At 41.0% G+C, this 19,392-nt stretch overlaps 1 protein-coding gene across 4 annotated transcripts in view; it reads left to right on the top strand.

Annotated features, from left to right (window-relative positions):
- Positions 1-1,904: 1,904 nt before the first annotated feature.
- WDFY2 (WD repeat and FYVE domain containing 2) overlaps positions 1,905-19,392 on the top strand; it is a 191,729-nt gene continuing 174,241 nt past the window's right edge. The window contains exon 1 of one of the 4 annotated variants that reach the window (XM_003927176.4): positions 1,905-2,420. In XM_003927176.4, the coding sequence (XP_003927225.2) occupies positions 2,284-2,420 (137 nt within the window). In that variant the 5' untranslated portion in view covers positions 1,905-2,283. The other 3 variants (XM_074387659.1, XM_074387661.1, XM_074387660.1) reach the window with 3 other exon arrangements.

The raw sequence follows: 19,392 nt of genomic DNA, 5'->3' as shown, positions 1-19,392 counted from the left end.
TTAAGTTAGCTGAAGAGTAGTCATGGTTTATGTGGTGTGATTGAGTTGCAGGGCTCTGGAAATGAAAGAAGTAATGCCAGAACTGGGGAGAGAAAGGGACAGGCCTTGTGGAAACACATTTCTAAGGTAGGTGTTTGGCAGTCAAGGATCTTACAGATCATTAGAGACGTAAGAGAACAAGTGCAAATAACCTGTGCAATAACACAGGGCAACTCTTTACCATCTCCCATTTTGCAGAAATTCTGTAAGAACCTTGAAATAGGATTGAGGTATTTTCCAGCTGGAGGACCTAAGGCAGGCATTTCACTTCTCTGAGTTTCAGGTTCCACATCTATTTAAATAGGGCATAACACCTACATCAGGTGGTTCTGGTGGCAATTATAGTTATGACCCAGATACCTTCCCTCATCCCCTTAAAGTTACAAAGGAGGTAGCACTGGCTGCCCCCACCCCAGGCTTTATGGGAATTAGAACCTGAATAGCATCACCACAACCCTGAGTCTGACTCTCAATTCCAAAGAGGCAGAATCTCTATCTTGTCATTCATTCAACAAATATTTAATAACTAGCTAGTGATAGGCAATGAGAACACAGATTTGAATGCAAACCTCTTAATTCTCAAGAATCTCACAGATCACTAGAGACAAATAGGAGAACAGGTCATGATAGGGCAGTGATAATGGCAAGAGTTCTAACAGGGGACTCAGGAAGCTGAGGTAACACAGGAGAAATACCCAATCGGACCTGCAGTGGAGAGGGTTGGGCGGGTAAAGCTGCCTAGAGGAGGTAGAGGCTAGACAGAGTCTTGAAGGGTGAGCAGGTGCAGTCTAGTTACATGAGTTCAAAGAGTATTTGGGAGAGGGGTGAGTAAAGTAGGGGCAGGCTTGTTAGGGCAGTAAAAGGCGTAAGCGTAAGAGAGAGGTGAAGGTGAAGACGTTACAGGTCCTGAGTGTGGACCGTGGCCTGATAAACCTTGTTCTTGGTTGCAAGGGATGCACCTGGGCACCTGCTACATCATTCTCAGGTGGGATGAGTGCTCAAACAGTTGATTACTATCAGTGTGGCAGCTGCCACAATGGAAGTGCTATGAAATGCAGTAAGAACTGGAAACTCTCAGCTGTTAAATCAGGGAAAGTTTTCTGGAGCAGAAAGAGCTCATTTGGAGTTTGGAACTAGTAAATCCAGACAGAGGAAACAGCATGTTGGGAGAATTGCCTAGTCTCTCCTGGGAACCTCTAGTAGCTGGAGTGCTGGTCACAGCAGAGACGTGCTCTGAGGACACAACAGTTTTCCATCACACAAAGGTTAAAACTCAAGCTCCTAAACAAGACTCTCCGCACCTGTCCATATTTCCAGACCAATCTCTTGACCTTCCTCCCTCCTCAAACTTTGCCCTCCTGAGCTCCCCAGGCCCACAGCGCTGAGAAGTAGGCGATAGGTCATTCCAGGACAAGGGGGCGGAGGTTCCAAGAAACTACGACTCCCAGGAGGCCACTGGGTGCCATCCGGCAGCCTGGGCCTGGTGCATGTTGGGAGCAGTAAGCGGCCTCCCGCTGAACTTCATTGTTAAGACCGCTAGGCCATGTAGTCCGCGCGCATGCCCAGTGATGTCCCAACTAGTTGGACTTCTTTTCTTCCTGCAGGCCTCCGCTCTTTCCGGTCTTGCTGAGGCGCTCTTTTCCTCGCTCTACCACCGTCCCCTATTCAAGGAATTTCGAAGGGGCGTGGCCTGTGGCAAGCGCGTTCACGGGAGGTTAAAGAGGGAGGGGACTAAACGTTGGGTGTGAAAGGCGGAGAGACGACGGAGGGAAAAGGAAAGCGCATGCGTCCTAATGGTGCTGCGGGGCCCGGGGAGTCGCGGAGGGGAGGGGGGAGGAAATGGGCTTGAGGGACTGACGCACGCGCGTTGGGATTCCAGAGCCCCGCCTCTGTTCCAGGTTTCCTCCTTCCCCACCGTCCCGGAAGTGGAGCCGCCCGTGCGCCCACCAGCGGCCACCCCCTGAGGCAGGCCCCGCCCACACAGGCTCCACCTCCCGGCTCTCCGCCCCCCTCCTCTGGTAGTGGCACCAGCTAGCAACCCCGGTCGTGGCGGTTTTGGTGCCTGAAGCAGGGAGCGCGGAGCCGTTCCCGAGAGAGGCGGCCAGGCTATGCTCGCCGGTTTCCGGCGTTCAGCTCCGGCCAGCCAGAGTCTCTGTCTCAACCTGTGTCCGTGCCCTAGTAGTCTCCTCAGCCCGGCCCCGCGGCGCGATTGGCGGCGGAGCCCCAGGCGCGCCCCCTCCTCCGATGGCGGCGGAGATCCAGCCCAAGCCTCTGACCCGCAAGCCGATCCTGCTGCAGCGGGTCGAGGGGTCCCAGGAGGTGGTGAACATGGCCGTGATCGTGCCCAAGGAGGAGGGCGTCATCAGCGTCTCGGAGGACAGGTACGAACTGCTGCCCCTCGGCCGCGAGGAGGGGCGGAACGGGCCGACGGCGCCTGAGCCCGCGTTAGGGGCTGTGCCTCTACGTCGGCGCGAGTGTAGACTTGTTCCCCCAAGTTTTATTGTAATGCGCATCCTGGCGGTGCCGGTGTCCAGCTGCGCGCGGCCTCTGCTTTGTGGCTCCGGGAAGCGGAGCCCGGACGGCGGCGTGCGCTCCGGCTTCACCCCGGTGCTGAGTGGCGCCTGCGGGAGCCGGGTGGTCCTCCGGCTAACGGTGCGCCCGAGGGACTTTGGTCCATCCCTGACGACTGGAGGGAAAGAGGGAGGAGCCGCCCGGCCCTGCAGGTGTGTGCTTGGGGAACGATGCTCTGAGCCGCCTCTGCAAGATTACCAAGGGGTTTGGGGTACTCTCCGGTACAGCTCCCGGGGTTTCAAACGGAGAAACCAAATGCCACTCCCTTCTCCCAGACGTTCCCACCGAATTCAGATAGCCCAGACATCTTAGACCGAATTCAATGAATATTATAAGTTGCACCAAGAGCAAGTTTAAGCGTCTGCATGGTGCCTTCTCTCCTTTTCCCTCCTCATCTCTTGGAGCTCAAGGAGAAGCGCATAGAACTTGCAACGGATCGCTGCTGCAAATAGCTCTTGAGTTTCTTCCCTTTGCCTGTTTCCTTTCTTTTTGCTGAATTTTGTTTAGTTTGCAGAAGTGGAACTAGTTGTTCTGCCTTCAAATATTCTCCCTGTTTTTGCATTTTTTTTTCTTTAACTTAATGTCCTTTAACAGATAGAAATAAGGCGGATGAAGCGAATTTCTAGAGGAATGTTGTTTGAATATAGTATTGTGATAATTTCTCTGGAATTGTTTCTTTGCTAAAATCTATTTTTTTAAAAAAGAACACGATAGAGGTATGTAACACGGGGGTTTTACGGTAGGTAGGTTTTCTTAATATAAGTTCAAATCATGCAGTGGTAAAGTATCCTTCCTTGGTGGCATTCAAAATTGAGAGGCTAAGCAACAAAGTGCTCATTGCTGTCTTTATAGTCATTCAGCATAGTGTGTGGCCTTAAAAATTTTGCTTGCTAGGTTTGTTCATGTCTTAGGTTCTTCCGTATAACTAGGATGAGTGTATTAATGACATGTTCTTGTCTACATCATGCTTGATACAAATGGCGCCTGATTAATTTCCTGTGCAGATCCAATGGAAAATAATGTAAACATACACCAGTGGCAAGAATTCTGCAATGAACAGAAGAAATTCCTGGCCAAAATGGAATACTTGGATGTAGGTTCCTTTTGAAATTCACGGAGAAGCTTTATGAGAAAGTTTGATTTTTTTTCCATAGAGGCAAAATTTTATTGAAAAGCCTGCTTCTGGACCTAGAAATTCTTTATCACAGTATTGTTTTTATGGAATATATTCCATAAAATATATTGAAGGAATATATTGGTAGATGATACTTTCCCAGTCTGTAACTACTGGAGATGGAACTGATCAATTTCTAACTGCTGTGGAAAATTCATGAGTAAGTTCATGGAATCAAGAGAAGGAGAAAGGTAGTTAAACCTAAGCACCTTTAATTTAAATTTAATTTTATTTTATTTTTGAGACGGAGTCTTGCTCTGTGGCTCAGGCTGGAGCGCAGTGGAGTGATCTTGGCTCACTGCAACCTCTGCCTCCCAGGTTCAAGTGATTTTCTTGTCTCAGACTCCGAAGTACCTGGGACTACAGGCACATGCCACGATGCCCCATTAATTTTTTGTATTTTTAGTTGAGATGGGGTTTCATCATGTTAGCCAGGATAGTCTCTTATCTCCTGACCTCGTGATCTGCCCACCTTGGCCTCCCAAAGTACTGGGATTACAGGCATGAGCCTAGTCAAGTAGAGTAGTGAGAAAGGGAAAAGAGTGGAACAGGAGTTCAATCTGTAACTGACTGTGAACAATTGAAAATAAAATTGCCTTCAGACCAGCCTAAGCTCCTTTAATATTACAGTGTTATTATAGTATTGAAACTTCTGATTCCCATTTTACTGCAAGGAAACAAGCTTTACTGGGGTATATTTTTAAGTGTTTGGAGCTGCTGAAGTAGCACATATGAATAAAACTGAAGAATCAATTTCATTTGATTATAGGATGAAAGAAATATAATGTTTAGCCATATCTTAGCCTAATTTTCCCTTTTCTAGTTTACAATGTAAATAATAGAAATTATTTTGTCATGGAGTTACTGTTAAATAAGACTCACCTATAAGTCCAGGATTATTATTAATACACTTTTAAAATTCAGGTTGACAATCTGTGCTTCTTTAGGCCATATTCTCAAACATGAAAATACCTTTTTATTTAGAACTCAGTTTTGGTTATGGATTCCATTAAAATAATCTGTATTCTTGCTTTCCAAAATTCAGTGTTAATGTCACTTGATATAATGCTAAATATATGAAAATGGAATATTGATTTTCATCATAACCTACAAAGCCATTACAGTTCACTGCTTTTGCTAGAAACTAGTAATCTTCATTCCTGAACGCTAAGCTTAAAGCCACAAGTAATGTCCCATACCTGAATGGCAGTGTTTCATAAATTCTTATGAAACCCTGGTTTCTCTTTTGGCCTTTGACTTCTTCATTGCCTTTATGTGTGCCTTTGAAAACACTTAACATTTTCCTTTTTTTTTTTTTGAGATGGAGTCTCGCTCTGTTGCTCGGACTGGAGTGCAGGAGTGTGATTTCTGCTCACTGCAACCTCTGCCTGCCAGGTTCAGGCAATTCTTCTGCCTCGGCCTCCCCAGTAGCTGGGAATACAAGTGTGTGCTACCATGCCTGGCTAATTTTTTTGTGTGTTTTTGGTAGAGATGGGGTTTCACCGTATGGTCCAGGCTGGTCTCGAACTCCCAACACCCACCCACCTCAGCCTCCCAAAGTGCTGGGATTACAGGCATGAGCCACCATGCCTGGCCAACATTTTCCACTTTAAACAGTGTTATACAGTATATACTTCATGTCCATTTTATTTTCTCTTCTGTGAGTTCCCTATGGAGCTTTGTGTGTCTTATTCATTGTATCATCCTTAGGGCCTAACATAGTACCTGGCATGCAGTAAGTCCTCAATACACATTTGTTATATCAGTGACTGATTTTTTTTTTTTTTTTTTTTTTTTTTTTTGCTGTTCCTGAAAGCACAGCATCTCAACTACTGTAGGCATTTAGTTGATATTTGTTGAATGAATTATATTATGACCTATGAAAGCCTTATGTGGATGAATATACACTTATAGGAAAAGTACTGGACTAGGTGGACTTTAGAGTGCTTCAAAAGTCCATGAATTGCTTCATTTATTCTGTCAACAAAGGTTTGAGTACTTCTTGTGTTCCAGTCACATGTGTACATGGTAATGATGAAAATGATAAGGTCCTTTCAACATGCTCACAATTTAGTGGAGGAATTTTAGAAGAATATTGCATAATAAAAACAAAACTATTACTTCCAAGATTCAGTATTGGAAGGAGACTTTGCAGATGGAGAAGAATGGCTGGATTCCACAATCCGTATTGTCCCCTAAATTTTACCTCCCGTGGGAGGAGTCTTTCACTCAAACTGCCCTCAGTAGTGGGCTGATAATAATCAAATCTTCAAGCCGAAGAGCAGATAAAAACGCTTGCCTTCAAGTTCCTTTTAGCAGAGTTCAAACAAGCCAGAACTTTACTCAGTGGAGGAAATATAAAGGAATAGAAGAAATATAAAAACGGTCTGATTTACAAGTAAAGATTTCTGGTGCTACCATAATACAGAGCCTGTTTCAGGAACTCCCCAGCCTTGTCTGAATCTATCTTTGCTTTGGTTGTAGTTAGGTTATATACCTAACGGCCATATCAAACTTTGATACTTTGGATTCCTCATTTCCCAGCTTCCCTTTGGACTGTCTTTTCTGAGTGAATGCCATTTTAGCATTCCCTAGCTTCCTTTCAGATATCTCCACTCTGTTTTGGTCCAGACTTAACGTTTAGTCTGCAGCTTGGCAGGGGCTCCTATGTTTAAGTGGCTGCTTCTTCAGGTGATGAAAGCCAGGAGAGACCTTTCTCCAGGTGAGACCCAGTCCCATGCAGACCTTTGTATCTTCATCAGTTCTTATAAGCATATCTTAACACAAGCCAATAATATTAGCATTCATACAGAGACTTTTGGTAACTAGATAGTTTCTATTAGGCAGTTACAGTAAATCATTCCCTCCCTAGGAGTCAACAATAGGTACAAACATTGTCCTCTGCGGTTGCCAACACATCTCTTGCTTGCGGTGGTTAGAGAAGACCAGCAATCTCTTTTCCAGATGGGTCTTGTGGGGTAAGTAGGAGTTCTTGTGAAAAACCCTTTCTTAAATAGGAAAGCGCATTTTAGATAGAGGAGGAAAGAAAACTCCCATTCATTAAGAAGCATTAGAATGTCCTGATTAAGGATAGACAATGGAGCCAGGTGGCTTGTGTTCGGAACTCAGCACTCAGTGTCCTCACATTTTGAGGAATCTGGAAATTGGTTGTCTCCAGGAGGAGTGACTATGATAGCAAAAATTACTGAACCCTTTGGGCGAAAGATTTCAGGGTTCTTTTTCTGGATAAAAAGACCTATGTTTGGTGGTAGGGTGCGGAGAAGGAAGCTTTGGGGAGAGAGCTATAGGGAAGGAAGGTACTGGGGAGGGGAGTATGGGGAATGAACTGCCTTTTTATATTCTGACTTTATTCAGGACAAATTTATACAACACAGTTAGCCGTGTTTTGTCTAAGTCCTGAGGGCAGAACACAAGCAATTGGTAAGATATCCCAGTATAAGGATATCTGACCCCCAATGCCTAGCACAAAGGAGATATGCATTATATGTTCCTTGAATGAATTAAGCAATGACTGGTGATCACCTTTTTGAATTGAAATGGACCTGAGGATGTTACGAGTTTCTGTCAGGAAAGGTATTTAAGTTGAGCCTGAGAAGTTTAGCAGCTTGCTTTAGGCCAGAGTAACCAACTGTACAACATGGGATGGGAGTGGGAATGGGCTGGGACAAGAGGGTTGGATTTTTTTTTTTTTTTTTTTTTTTTTTTTTTAACCTCAAGGGCATTTTTTTTTTCCAACTCTAAATTACTATTATTTGAAGTGGCCATGACTACTTGACTATTTCCTGAAAAAAATATGTTAACATTTTATTTCATCTTATGAATCCTCATAGTATTGGTTCGTTTGCCATTAATTCTTTTCATTATGAAATCGCACTATCTCAGTTCTCTGCGTCAACCATTAGTTTGACTGATAATTAGACCATGGCACAGTTCAGTTGAGCTCCTGATAGAGTTTTATGTACCATGTATTTTATAACATCTGTGCAACTTTTTTTAAGAAATACAAATCAAAGTTTTACAGTGCCTAGTACGGTTCTGAAAGTTGAGGACTTCTCAGAATGATGGAGTGAGGTCTCTGAAGTCAGCAAAATTAGAACCCATTTAAACTAATTTTTGAGTATGTGAAGTCTCTAATAGCATTAAATTCATACACTTTTCAACTATGCATTTGAGACTCATCACTTGGTGGTAATAATTGCTGATTTCAAGGTCCCAAAGAAGGAACTTGTCCTGTATGATTGTGGAAAATTAGACCTTTACTCTGAATTCAAAATATGAAGCAGTCTTTATGCCAGCAAATCTTTTTGGTAACAGGCTGCCTCTGTGTCTCTAAAGGTAAGAAACAGAACTGACTTTTTAAAGAAAGATCACTATGGGAAAGCTTATTTGAAGAGGCTTACTAGAGGAGGATTAGCTTCAAGTGATCCCAAAGCTCCTTACGGTTCTGAATTTCTTATTTTTATGTTATTAAACCAGAGTATGTCCAGGACGCAGATCTTAATCAGTATATATTCACCCAGATATTGCAACACTGTGGGAAAGTTAGGGTGGCAATTCAGACACTCTTAAAGTGAGTGATTTTTAAATTATGAAATCCTGACCAGCGGTCTTACACTTCAAGTGTTACTGCTAAACTTACTTTGAAAAAGAAATACAGGTAAAAATCATAGGATTTAAGTAGCTAGAAGAAACTTTAGAGAGATGGCCTTTTCTAAACCAACAAAATCAAAACTTTAGAAAAGGAACTGTGACTTTTTCCTTGCACAGCATCTTTCTCTGGCTGTCTGTTTTCATTGCATTTGGCTTTGAGAAAGGATGGAGAATCATCTTGATGTCATTAAAAATAACAGTTCGGGGCAAATTAAACCACTTTGTGGCATTTAGAAATCAATAAATAGATTGTGATTTAAGACTATGCAGGTGATGATTTGTTGATACCTGTAACACTAAATTATGTACAGTATATACTTATTTGAGAAGAGAATGACCACCATACCATGCTTTTCTTCTCAACTACTGTCAGAATACAAAAAATTCAAAAAGAGCACACTCCTTTATTTTTATATGAGTAGGTTTCCCAAGGAGAGTGTTAAAATTACGTAGAAATTCCCTAACACACAAAAAAACTCTGTTTGTCTAATTTCAGCAAGCAATCTTTGTTTGTTTGTTTGAAGGACAGGGGCCTCTTCATCCAAATGTTTTATTTAGTCCTTAGTAAAAATTAATTCAGAACCAATAAGACCGAAAAAGAAAAGGAAAGGTCATCTACTTGTCTCTTGGCAGGGAGTGCTGCTTTATGTTCTTCTATGCTTTTAATTTAAGGATTCTCGGAAAAGAACTGGGAGTGGGAGTCCGGTCTCAGCAATCCTCTGCATTGACCTTGGCATTTCCTGGGGCATTTCATCACTCTAAATCTCAGTTTGTCTGTCTGGCAAAGGAGGGAGTTAGATTTCCTAGCTATGACTTTGGTACTATGATGTGCTCACATAGATAAGTGTAGTCTCTGCAACCATATCTTCCTAAAGTCTGAAGTGGAAGAAAGCAGGCATTAAGGAAAAAGCAGCATGCTTGAGTGAAACTGTCAGCACCTCATGGTGAAATTGTAAAACGATGCTTTCTGGAGTCTTTGGATGACAGCAGTTATTTTTTCCTGGATGAAATATTAAGAAGTATTTGTTTTGTGTTAGTGCCTAACACCCAGTTGAACTGGATTTACTATAGTCCTACTTCTAGATGAGTCCTTTAGTTTCAAACAGTTTATCTCTGGTGGTTCCCTAGCACCCAAGTCAAGGCCTGGGTTATCTAGAGTAATGCTTTGGAAACTTTTTTGGACCACAAATCATAGTAAAAGCAGACGGACATACTCTCTCACACATATACACACCTATGACAGAAACAAAGGTTTTATGAAATGGTATCCTCTTAAAATGACATATACACCATTTTCTGTTCTGTTGCAGCCCTTATAAAATCTTAGTTGTGACCCTTTCGATTAATTTCATGACCCACTAAAGGTTTGTGAACAACACTTTGAAATACTATAGAGCTTTAGAGAAACCGATAACGTTTTGTATCTTCTTTTTCTTCCTTTATGTAGTTTTGGTTTTCTAGAAGATGGAAAAGTAATTCAACTTGGCGAGCTAAACACCACCAGCCTACCCTACCCCTACCCTGGCCTGATTTTCTGAACTTCCCACTGACGTTAAAGAATTGACCCAGTCTGACTGGAAGCCTTCAAGTCAAGAGATAACTATTCTAAACCCTTACAGCCCAGAGCCAGAGAGGGTTCAGAAGAAAGTAGGAATGCAACAAATTGAGCATTTGCTGTTGTTTGAGTGGCTGCATTTTGGCTTCCTGTCATATGTTATCATTGAGTTAGGACTCAGAAATGATGCCTCTAATCTAAATTATGAATGTCGTCAGGCAGGGTGGCTCACACCTATGATTCCATCTGGCACTTTGGGAGGCTGAGGCGGATGGATCAGCTGAGGTCAGGAGTTTGAGACCAGCCTGGCCAACATGGCAAAACCCTGTCTCTACTGAAAATATAAAAATTAGTTGGGTGTGATGGTAGGAGCCTGTTATCCCAGCTACTTGGGAGTATGAGGCAAGAGAATCGCTTGAACCCGGGAGAGGGAGGTTGCAGTGAGCCGAGATTGCATCACTTCACTCCAGCCTGGGTGACAGAGACTCCGTCTCAAAAAAGAAATAAATAAAAATAAAGTAAATAAAATAAAAATAAATATGTAAATAATGAATGCCAGTTGCTGACCTCTGCATGACTATGCTTTTCTTTTTAGCTGGGCAGATTTACTTATAATACACAGCTATTTAGAGATTTTATGTATTTTCCATTGGTTATTAAATTATTCTCTCTTCTCCGATTTCTAAGGATCAACTTAAAATTTAAGTAATCATAATAATCGTTCTGAAGTATGTTTACATTTTAAATAAAGATAATATAGGCCAGGCGTGGTGGTTCACATCTATACTCTCAGCACTTTGGGAGGCTGAGGTATAGGTGGAGGACTGCGTGAGGCCAGGAGTTTAAGACCAGCCTGTGCAACATAGCAAGACCCTGTCACTACAACAAATACATAAATAAAAGATAACCACAATAAAGAATTACTGCTCAACCCGTTAGCACAATAACTGTTAGTATTTCATGTTTCCTTCTAGCAGTTTTTCTAATGCAGTTTTCAAAAATATGATTGTAATCATACACTTCTATATTCTTGCTCTCATTTAAAATTTTGCCAGCAGCTACCTAGATTTTAACCATTATTTTAAGTGGCCTTATATTTTTGCTTTCCTTCAGTATTCACTCATATTTATTTAATGATTATACTGTATATACTTGGCCCCTCATCTCCCATCATGAGCTAGGCATATCCTGCTCCCAAGGTACTGGTAATCTAGTGACTACATCATAATTTATCTTTTCCCTATTGTTTATTTACATTATTTTCAGTTTTATAAATGTTATGACAAACATTGTCACACATATAGGTGTCCCCATCTATTCCCCCTGCCCCAAGGTTTTGGATTATTTTTTAGAAAAGATTGTAAGAAGATTGCCATATTATTTTCAGAAAGGTTTATGCCACTTTAAAATGCTTACTTACAGTTATGTATGCATATGAGAAAATTAGTTTTGCCATACCTGACCAGCCATGGGTATTATTTTATTTTTTATAATTTGCTTGTTAAATGGTGGTACTTTACTGATGTTTAATTTATATATTTTTGGCTGACTAGTGAATATTTTTGTTTGTTTATTTCTAGTTATTTTTCCTTTTGTGAATTGTCTGTTTCTGTCTTTTGTCCGTTTCTCCACTGAAGTCTTTTGGTTCTTCTTAACAATTTTGCATACATATATTCTATAGATACAGTAAGAATCTTAACCCCATGCCTGTTATATATCCAGACATAGCTTACATTTTGTTGTTTGCCTTTTCATTTTTTTACATAGAAAACATTGAAATGTAGCTATAAAAATTATTTATTTATTTAAAAAATGTATAAATAAGAGACAGGGTCTCACTATGTTATCCTGGCTGCACTGCAGTGGCCATTCAGAGACATAATCCCACTACTGATCAGCAAGGGAGTTTTAATATACTCTGTTTCCAACTTGGGCCAGTATACCCCTCCTTAGGCAACCTGGTGGTCCCCTGCTCACATGAGATCACTATATTGGTGCCTGACTTAGGGTGGACACCTGATTAGCATAGTGAACTATAGCCCAAAACTTTTGGGCTCAAGTGAACTTCCTGCCTCAGCTTGCTGAATAGCTGGGAACACAGGTATGTGCCACCACACACCTTTTTTGAATAACTGAAATTTCTTCTGTCACTCCTAATTTTTGAAAGTAACACTTTTCCCAGAGAGCCACTGATCCTCATTTTTCTTTCATCTTAGTTATATAATTTGATGGAAAAATAACTTTTTGATTTGTTTGAAATGTATTTCATTAGGTGGCATAAATTGGGAAGTGTAAATGGATTTTCCTAAAACTTGGTGGTAGTTATTTCAATATTACTTATTGAGTGGTCCTTATATTTTCTTTTGTATTTGTTTGTAAAACTACTTTTATCACAAAATTAAGTTCTCATAATCTATTGTGGCCTCTTTGCCTCTTTTAATGCCAGTTCTACACTTTTAATTATTGTAGCTAATGAGTTTTTCTTGACTGTTTGCCATTATGTGTCTGCAATGATAGCCCTAATCTCTCTGGCGAGTTCTCCTGGCTAATGGGAAAGGAATCAGATATTGGCTCTTTCTGAAGCCTTAGAATTTTACAGTCTCAGTTTCCATGTCTGCAAATTGGGCATAATGACTCTTCCTAGTGTTGTTGGGAGGTTTACATGAGATGATCTTCCTGCAGCACCTGCAGCACTTGGAGCATAGATGGTGCTCAGTTAAAATTTGTTTTATTTTTTGTTTGTAACACCAGCACACCTCTAAGCAAGTAAGCTTTTTCTGTTGCCATGGTTCTATGAGGCTATTTTTTTTTTTTTTTGAGATGGAGTCTTGCTTTTGTTGCCAAGGCTGGAGTGCAATGGTGTGATCTCGGCTCACTGCAGCCTCCACCTCCCAGGTTCAGGCAGTTCTCCTGCCTCAGTCTCCTGAGTAGCTGGGATTACAGATGCATGCCACATGCTGGGCTAATTTTTGTAATTTTATTAGAGATGGGGTTTTGCCGTGTTGGCCAGGCTGGTCTTGAACTCCTGACCTCATGATTCAGTGGCCTCAGCCTCCCAAAGTACTGGGATTAGAGGCGTGAGCCACTGGCACTGGGCCCATTAGACTATTTTAAGACTCACTTTGGATATACAAAGTTTGGGCTGTTGAACTTTTTGTTTTTGTAGAGTTCTGAGCCCCTTTTTTCTTCTTTAATATGTAAGGGCGAAGTTAACTCTGTCATCTTTATATCGCCATTTCCCAAATTTGCCCTGTGAAAGCCAGTGGTGAGGAGAGGTATGTGGTGGGTGGGTGCTGTGTTCTTCTTTGCAGGCTTCTCTCTCTCTCTTCATTTGCTATCTTGCCCTGAAATGGTATGTCCTTTGTCCCCACTGGTCTCCTGGACAGCAGGTATTGTGTCTTCATGGCTTCTATAAGGAATAAATTTAAGGAAGGATAAAGGTTTAACTAAATTGTTCTCAAGTGGAAGCTTAGGCATTATAAACTAGCAACTAGCAGACTGAAGTCCACCCTTGGACAGATTTTGAGTGGTCCACACACAGTGTTTTTAGAAGTTTTGAATTTGTCGGCAAGGTTTAAACATATGGACTTCATATAAACATCCAGATTGCCAGCTTCTCCTGACACATGGGAAGACGGAGCTGTGCCAAGCCACGAAATTATCTCCTGTGGACCCCTTGCTCCTGCTGTGCCTGCTGGAGCGAAGGCCCTCTGAGCTGGCCATGAGAGGTGAAGGTGTGCTGCCATGGTTGCCTGCTGGTGGGAAAGCAGCGCACAAGACCCAGGGAGTCTTCTTCTAAAATCTGAAACGCTTCCCCTTATTTGGATTAAGTAGTTAGAGCTTTTTTGATATTTAGAAGAAGAAAAAGAAAAAAGGAAATCAGAAGATATCCAGAAAGCTCATGTTTCTAAGAAACTTAGGTGTGAGTCAAGGGAGGAAGTATATACATAAAAAATGAAGACACACCTTTTATAACAGATGCTAATATACCCAATAAATATATAAATAAAGGTGGGTATTGGTAAATTAAGGGTGGCATTTACCCTTCCTGAGTCCCTCTCTGGAGGCATTTTTTTGGGGACAGGGACTGGTGTCAGAGAAGCCTAGGTTTGACTCTTTGCTCTGCCACTTCATATTTAAATACATTTAAATTCTAGTTTTAGAAAGGTTTAAATTACATTGTTGCTTTTTATTTTGTGCATCTGGATTAGTATTTTCCTGGAGTCAGTTTCCATGCCGTGCTGTTAGAATATCAGTAACCTGTTTTCGCGTTCATTGGGGGAGGTGGAGTGTTGGAATGGCTAATTTATTTCATTATATTTTGATTTGGGGGATATTTTTGAATTTATATTTGAATGGTTTAATTAATTCTCTTTACATGTCAAAGCTTAAATTGTTAAACAGTTTTGAAGGACGAATAATTTTTATATAGAATATAAAATTAAATTAAGGAGGTTAATCTGCATGCATAGTTGGATGAATTGGCATGCTGTTTGAATGGATTAAATTGGTTTGGAATTTGGTTGCAGTGTGACTTTTCTGACTTTTCTTATTAAGCTTCCATTTGGGAAATTTCTGTGATATCAGATGTGCAAAATATAAATCTTTGATTTTAATGTGAATAGGACAGGGTAAAGTTTGAGAAAGTAAAGTTCACTCAATCTGAAAAGGTTCTGTCAGCCTTAAATAATGAGATTCAGAAAATATGATTTAAGTATGATTTGTCTGAGTGCAAAGCTTGAGGATGGTCACCCAGAAACACTGACTCCAAGTGAATGGGGCCAGTGTTCCAAAATGAAGTTAAGGTTTCGCTTGCATAGGTAGAGATAGAGAAGTTCCAGCAGGATTACATTGTTCATATAAGCCCAGAACATACACCACAGCAATTTGATTGGTTACAGATGATTGCTACATTCCGGGGAAGATTCCTTACTCCCTGAGAAGGGACAGGAATCTCAGGGGGTCTTATCTCTGGTGCCACTTGACTTTTCAATTATGTACAGGAAAAAAGGCGGAAGTTGCAACTGTACACCATGTGACTTGGACTGCGTAGCCACATTCCTCTCAAGGCTCAGAGTAAGTTAAAGTTCCAACAGCTTTAAGTTTGAATTATTTTAAGTTTGAACAATTTAATTTCACAGTTCAGTGTAGTATAGGGAAAATAAGCGGTCCAGAAAAGTACTCTTGAGGTTCTGGGGGCATGTGTGTGTTTGTCGACAGGTAGATCGTATTTCTCCAGGATGTGGTCCTCCTCCCACCTCACTTTAATTTTTTGTTTTCTTCTTAAAAATGTTCCACCCATACTCTTTAATAATTTCTTATTATTGAATTAGTGGAAGTATAGATCAATGTCAGTATTGGACCCAGAAGAACTATATACTATATACCAAGTTGCTGCTTTATTGATAAGTGAATGAAAGGTTGAGTTCTTGAGATTACTGTGTTTTCTTGAGATTACTGTGTTGAGATTTTCAGTGGTCATAGACACTTTTCTAAGGGTCTTTGGCTATAATTGAAGTTCTTATATTTTGGACATAAGAATGATGTCCTTACTATTAAATAATTACTGGCAAACTTCATTCTTAAGCTTGAAGGACTGAACTTCAACTTGGAAGCTTTCGAAGCAATGAACTGTTTCACATTATACAAATACGTTTGTTCTTTGAAGGATGCTGCTGTAGTCACTATTTTCAGGACCCAGCATTGCTTATTTCTGCTTTTTCAAAACTTTTGCTTAAAAAGTTGATCTGTCTGTTGCTTTTGTTGCCTAATAATCCATGCTTATATATGTGGAAAGGTGAGGTTAATGATGGTGATAAATCCTGCATGGATTTGCAGAGAGAATGAGATCAAAATGGCAGAAACATTTAGTTATTTGAAATGGAATTTAGCTAGGAGATTGCAACAATTTGAAATTAAATTATCATAGGACAAAAGAAGTAAGGTTTTGGAAAAGTTACTTATTTGGTAGTTTGTTTCCCTGGAAGAAATTCTGAATATTTGAATGAAAAACAGCAGGTAAAAATAGATACTAGCATTTACATTTACAAAATAACCTTGGTTTTTAGTTGATGGTACATGTATATGCAAAATTCAGAAAGTTATGATGAGAAAAGTCTCCCTCCCACTCACTGGTTTTTAGATTTTGTGAAAGGAAAGCTGATAGGATTTGCACAGGCTCTAATATATATGCCCTGATGTGGATTGCAGTGGGCATTTCTGCTTCAGCTGTGTTAAACTTTTCACTTATAAAACTGCTTTGTGGGTGCCAGGCGCAGTGGCTCACACCTGTAATCCCAGCACTCTGGGAAGCTGAGGCAGGTGGATCACCTGAGATTAGGAGTTCACGACTAGCCTGGCCAACATGGCAAAACCCTGTCTCTACTAAAAATACAAAAAATAGTGAGGCATGGTGGTGGGCACCTGTAATCCCAGCAACTCAGGAGGCTGAGGTGGGTGAATTTCCGGAACCCAGGAGGTCAAGGTTGCAGTGAGCTGAGATCGTGCCACTGCACTCAAGCCTGAAGGAGAGAGTGCGATTCTGTCTCAAAAAATAAAATAAAATAAAGAAAAAATAAAAATAAAAATAAATAAGACTGCTTTGGGGAATCTGGTCAAGGTCACAGGGATGCTAAGACTGCTGCCTTGGACCTTCACTGCCCATGCTGTCCTGAGTGTTACTTTTCTGCTGCTGCCACAGTGGTCCCCTCTCTAAAAAACACAGCCTTCCTAGATACAGGAGGTATTGCAGGCAGCAGGGATCTTTCACACAGGGCATTTAAGTCTTGTCCCTCTACTATCTCTTCCTGAATATGGAGGAAAATTCTTTTTTGGGCTGATCCCTAAGGAATTCCTCATTTCTTTATTCTAAAACCACTGTAATAGGACTGTTTGTGCTTGGAAATGGGTTTATCTTGTATTCTCTATCCAAAGAAATATGTATGGCTATCCTGGAGACCTTCTCTACTATATCAATAGTAGGGTTACTTGTCTATGTAATTAAAAATGTTCTTCTCTATTGGAAAATTTGCCGATAAACTCAATGAGCAAAAAATTGCCCAATTAGAAGAGGTAAAGCAGGCTTTCCTCAAACAAATCCAGCCTGAGATTGATTTGGAGAAGTCATAGCAGGCACTGGTTCAGAAGTACCATTTACTTTTTTGATGCCCAGAGGAATAACACAGCTATGGCCTTGAAGGTTACTTACTGAGAATAGCTGCATAAAGTATATAAGGCTATAGTATAAAGAATTGTCTGGGCTGGGTGCAGTGGCTCACACCTGTAATCCCAACACTTTGAGAAGCCGAGGCGGGCAGATCACGAGGTCAAGAGATTGAGACCATCCTGGCCAACATATGAAACCCCGTCTCTACTAAAAATAGAAAAATTAGCTGGGTGTGGTGGTGCACACGTGTAATCCCAGCTACTAGGGAGGCTGATGCAGGAGAATCGCTTGAATCCAGGACGGGGAGGTTGTAGTCAGCTGAGATGGTGCCACTGCACTCCAGCCTGGGTGACAGAGTAAGACTCTATATCAAAAAAAAAAAAAAAAAAAAAATTGCCTGGACTATCATATCTCTGTGCCAAATATTATGGAAGAGGCACAAAGTACAGAGCATATTTGCACGGCAAGAAAAGGAGGCATTTGTCAAGCACATTGCTTAGTAAAGCTGCTCACAAAGAAGGCTCAAGCACAGCCAGCTCTGTTAATGTATCTATCCCAATAGAGACGGTTGGAAACCATTGACTGACTAAATGGAAACTAATCTATGTAACAATATGTTTTTGTATTGCTGTCTACTGAAGTTACAGTATATGTTTCCTAAAAATAAAAAGTTTGAGTTTCATGTAGTGAGAGAATGAAGTCTGTTGGCCAGTCTTATGTTTCTCATCCTTCTTACTCTGGACTTTGAGTTGTTCCAGGATCACTTTTGAACAAACAGCTTACTTTCATTAAACTTGCTGCCTTAGTAAAGATTATAAGTTATAGTTTAAATTTGTAATTAATTCTGCCATCTTGCAATAAAGTGACAATTGAAACAAGGTTTTCCATGTTGCATAATTTTATGAAGTACTATTCAACTTTTGTCATATGGGTGAAAGTTAAAGATGCCGTTGAACTACTGAAAAAGCAAAAACCAAACTGCTCTTGGGCTTGCAGTGCTTGCGTGTGGCCACTTCTCCCTTCCTCATCTCCTGATAGCTGCATTCTCTTAGCACGCTCTTCATGTATTTATTAAAGCACTACCTCGCATTGAAATTCTTTCTCTTCTGCCCTGTTATCCTTTTCATTGTGTCTCTCAAGACCCCTAAATCAGGCTGAGAACACAGGAGGTAAAATTGAAACAATATAGGTTTGTGTTATGTATTAGGTCATATTGAGGGAGGGAGTTTGTAAATCATTTGTCTCCTAATGATACATAATGATGGAGTCCCTTAGGTTTCTTTGATACAGAAACTAGCTCTGGCATTTCCAAGGTAGGAGCCTCAAGTATCTTGCAGAATCCAAGGGATGCATTTGGGCCTTAGGAATAGATCTGAAGACTTGAGCACATGGACAACTAGGAAGTCTCTTTTCCCTACTGCTCATCAGTTTTTCTGTATCTGCCTCATTCTTCTCTCTTGCACACATTGGCTTCCTGTTTCTTTCTTAGTCCACATGGCAGAACATGGCTGCCAGCTGCTCCTTAATTTTACATTGCAGTCTAGAGAAGCAGGGAGAGATTGATCTCAGGCTCCCAGAGTTGCAGAATTCCTTAGGAAGGAACCTCATGGTGTGGCCAGGGTCAGCTGATCTTGTTGGAATTATGGCCAGAAGTAGGGTCATGTTGCAGGGATATGGTAATCCCCGCTGCAGTCTGTGGATGGAGAGAGGAGGGAAGGGAGAAGGAGCAAGTCTTAGGAAGAGATGAAAGATGAACAGTCCAGCAGGCGCGCATTACTGGGCCCTGTGGGCATGTGATGAGTCTATACCCTTGTGGCTTAGAGTATGATTGGTCATTGTGTTAGTAGCAGCACAATAATGAACACTTGCTGACTCTCGTGTTTCTCCTGACCTCCATTGCTATTTTCATTGAAGTCTGCTCATATAGCAGGTGACATGTTCAGATAGCCATTTTCTCATTGCTTTATTTGCTGATTTGACATGTGGACTATTTTCCTGTAGTGAATTTAAGATGAAGAATGTTTAAGTATTTCACTGTGAAGGTGCTGAGCAAAAGCCATTGTTACGTGACAAATTTTAGCACTGGTGATTAAGACCCCATTTGATAACCATATTTTCTAAACTCCAAATAAAAACACATGGCTCAACAAAAGATTTTTTTCTTCTGATGGATGAACTTATTAAATTTCATTTTGTGATATATTTAACAAACTAAAA

The sequence above is a fragment of the Saimiri boliviensis genome, chromosome 16 (assembly GCF_048565385.1).
Source record: "Saimiri boliviensis isolate mSaiBol1 chromosome 16, mSaiBol1.pri, whole genome shotgun sequence".
NCBI classification, from domain to species: domain Eukaryota; kingdom Metazoa; phylum Chordata; class Mammalia; order Primates; family Cebidae; genus Saimiri; species Saimiri boliviensis.
Note: the sequence above shows the minus strand (reverse complement) of the source record. Positions and strands in the feature narration are given on the sequence as shown.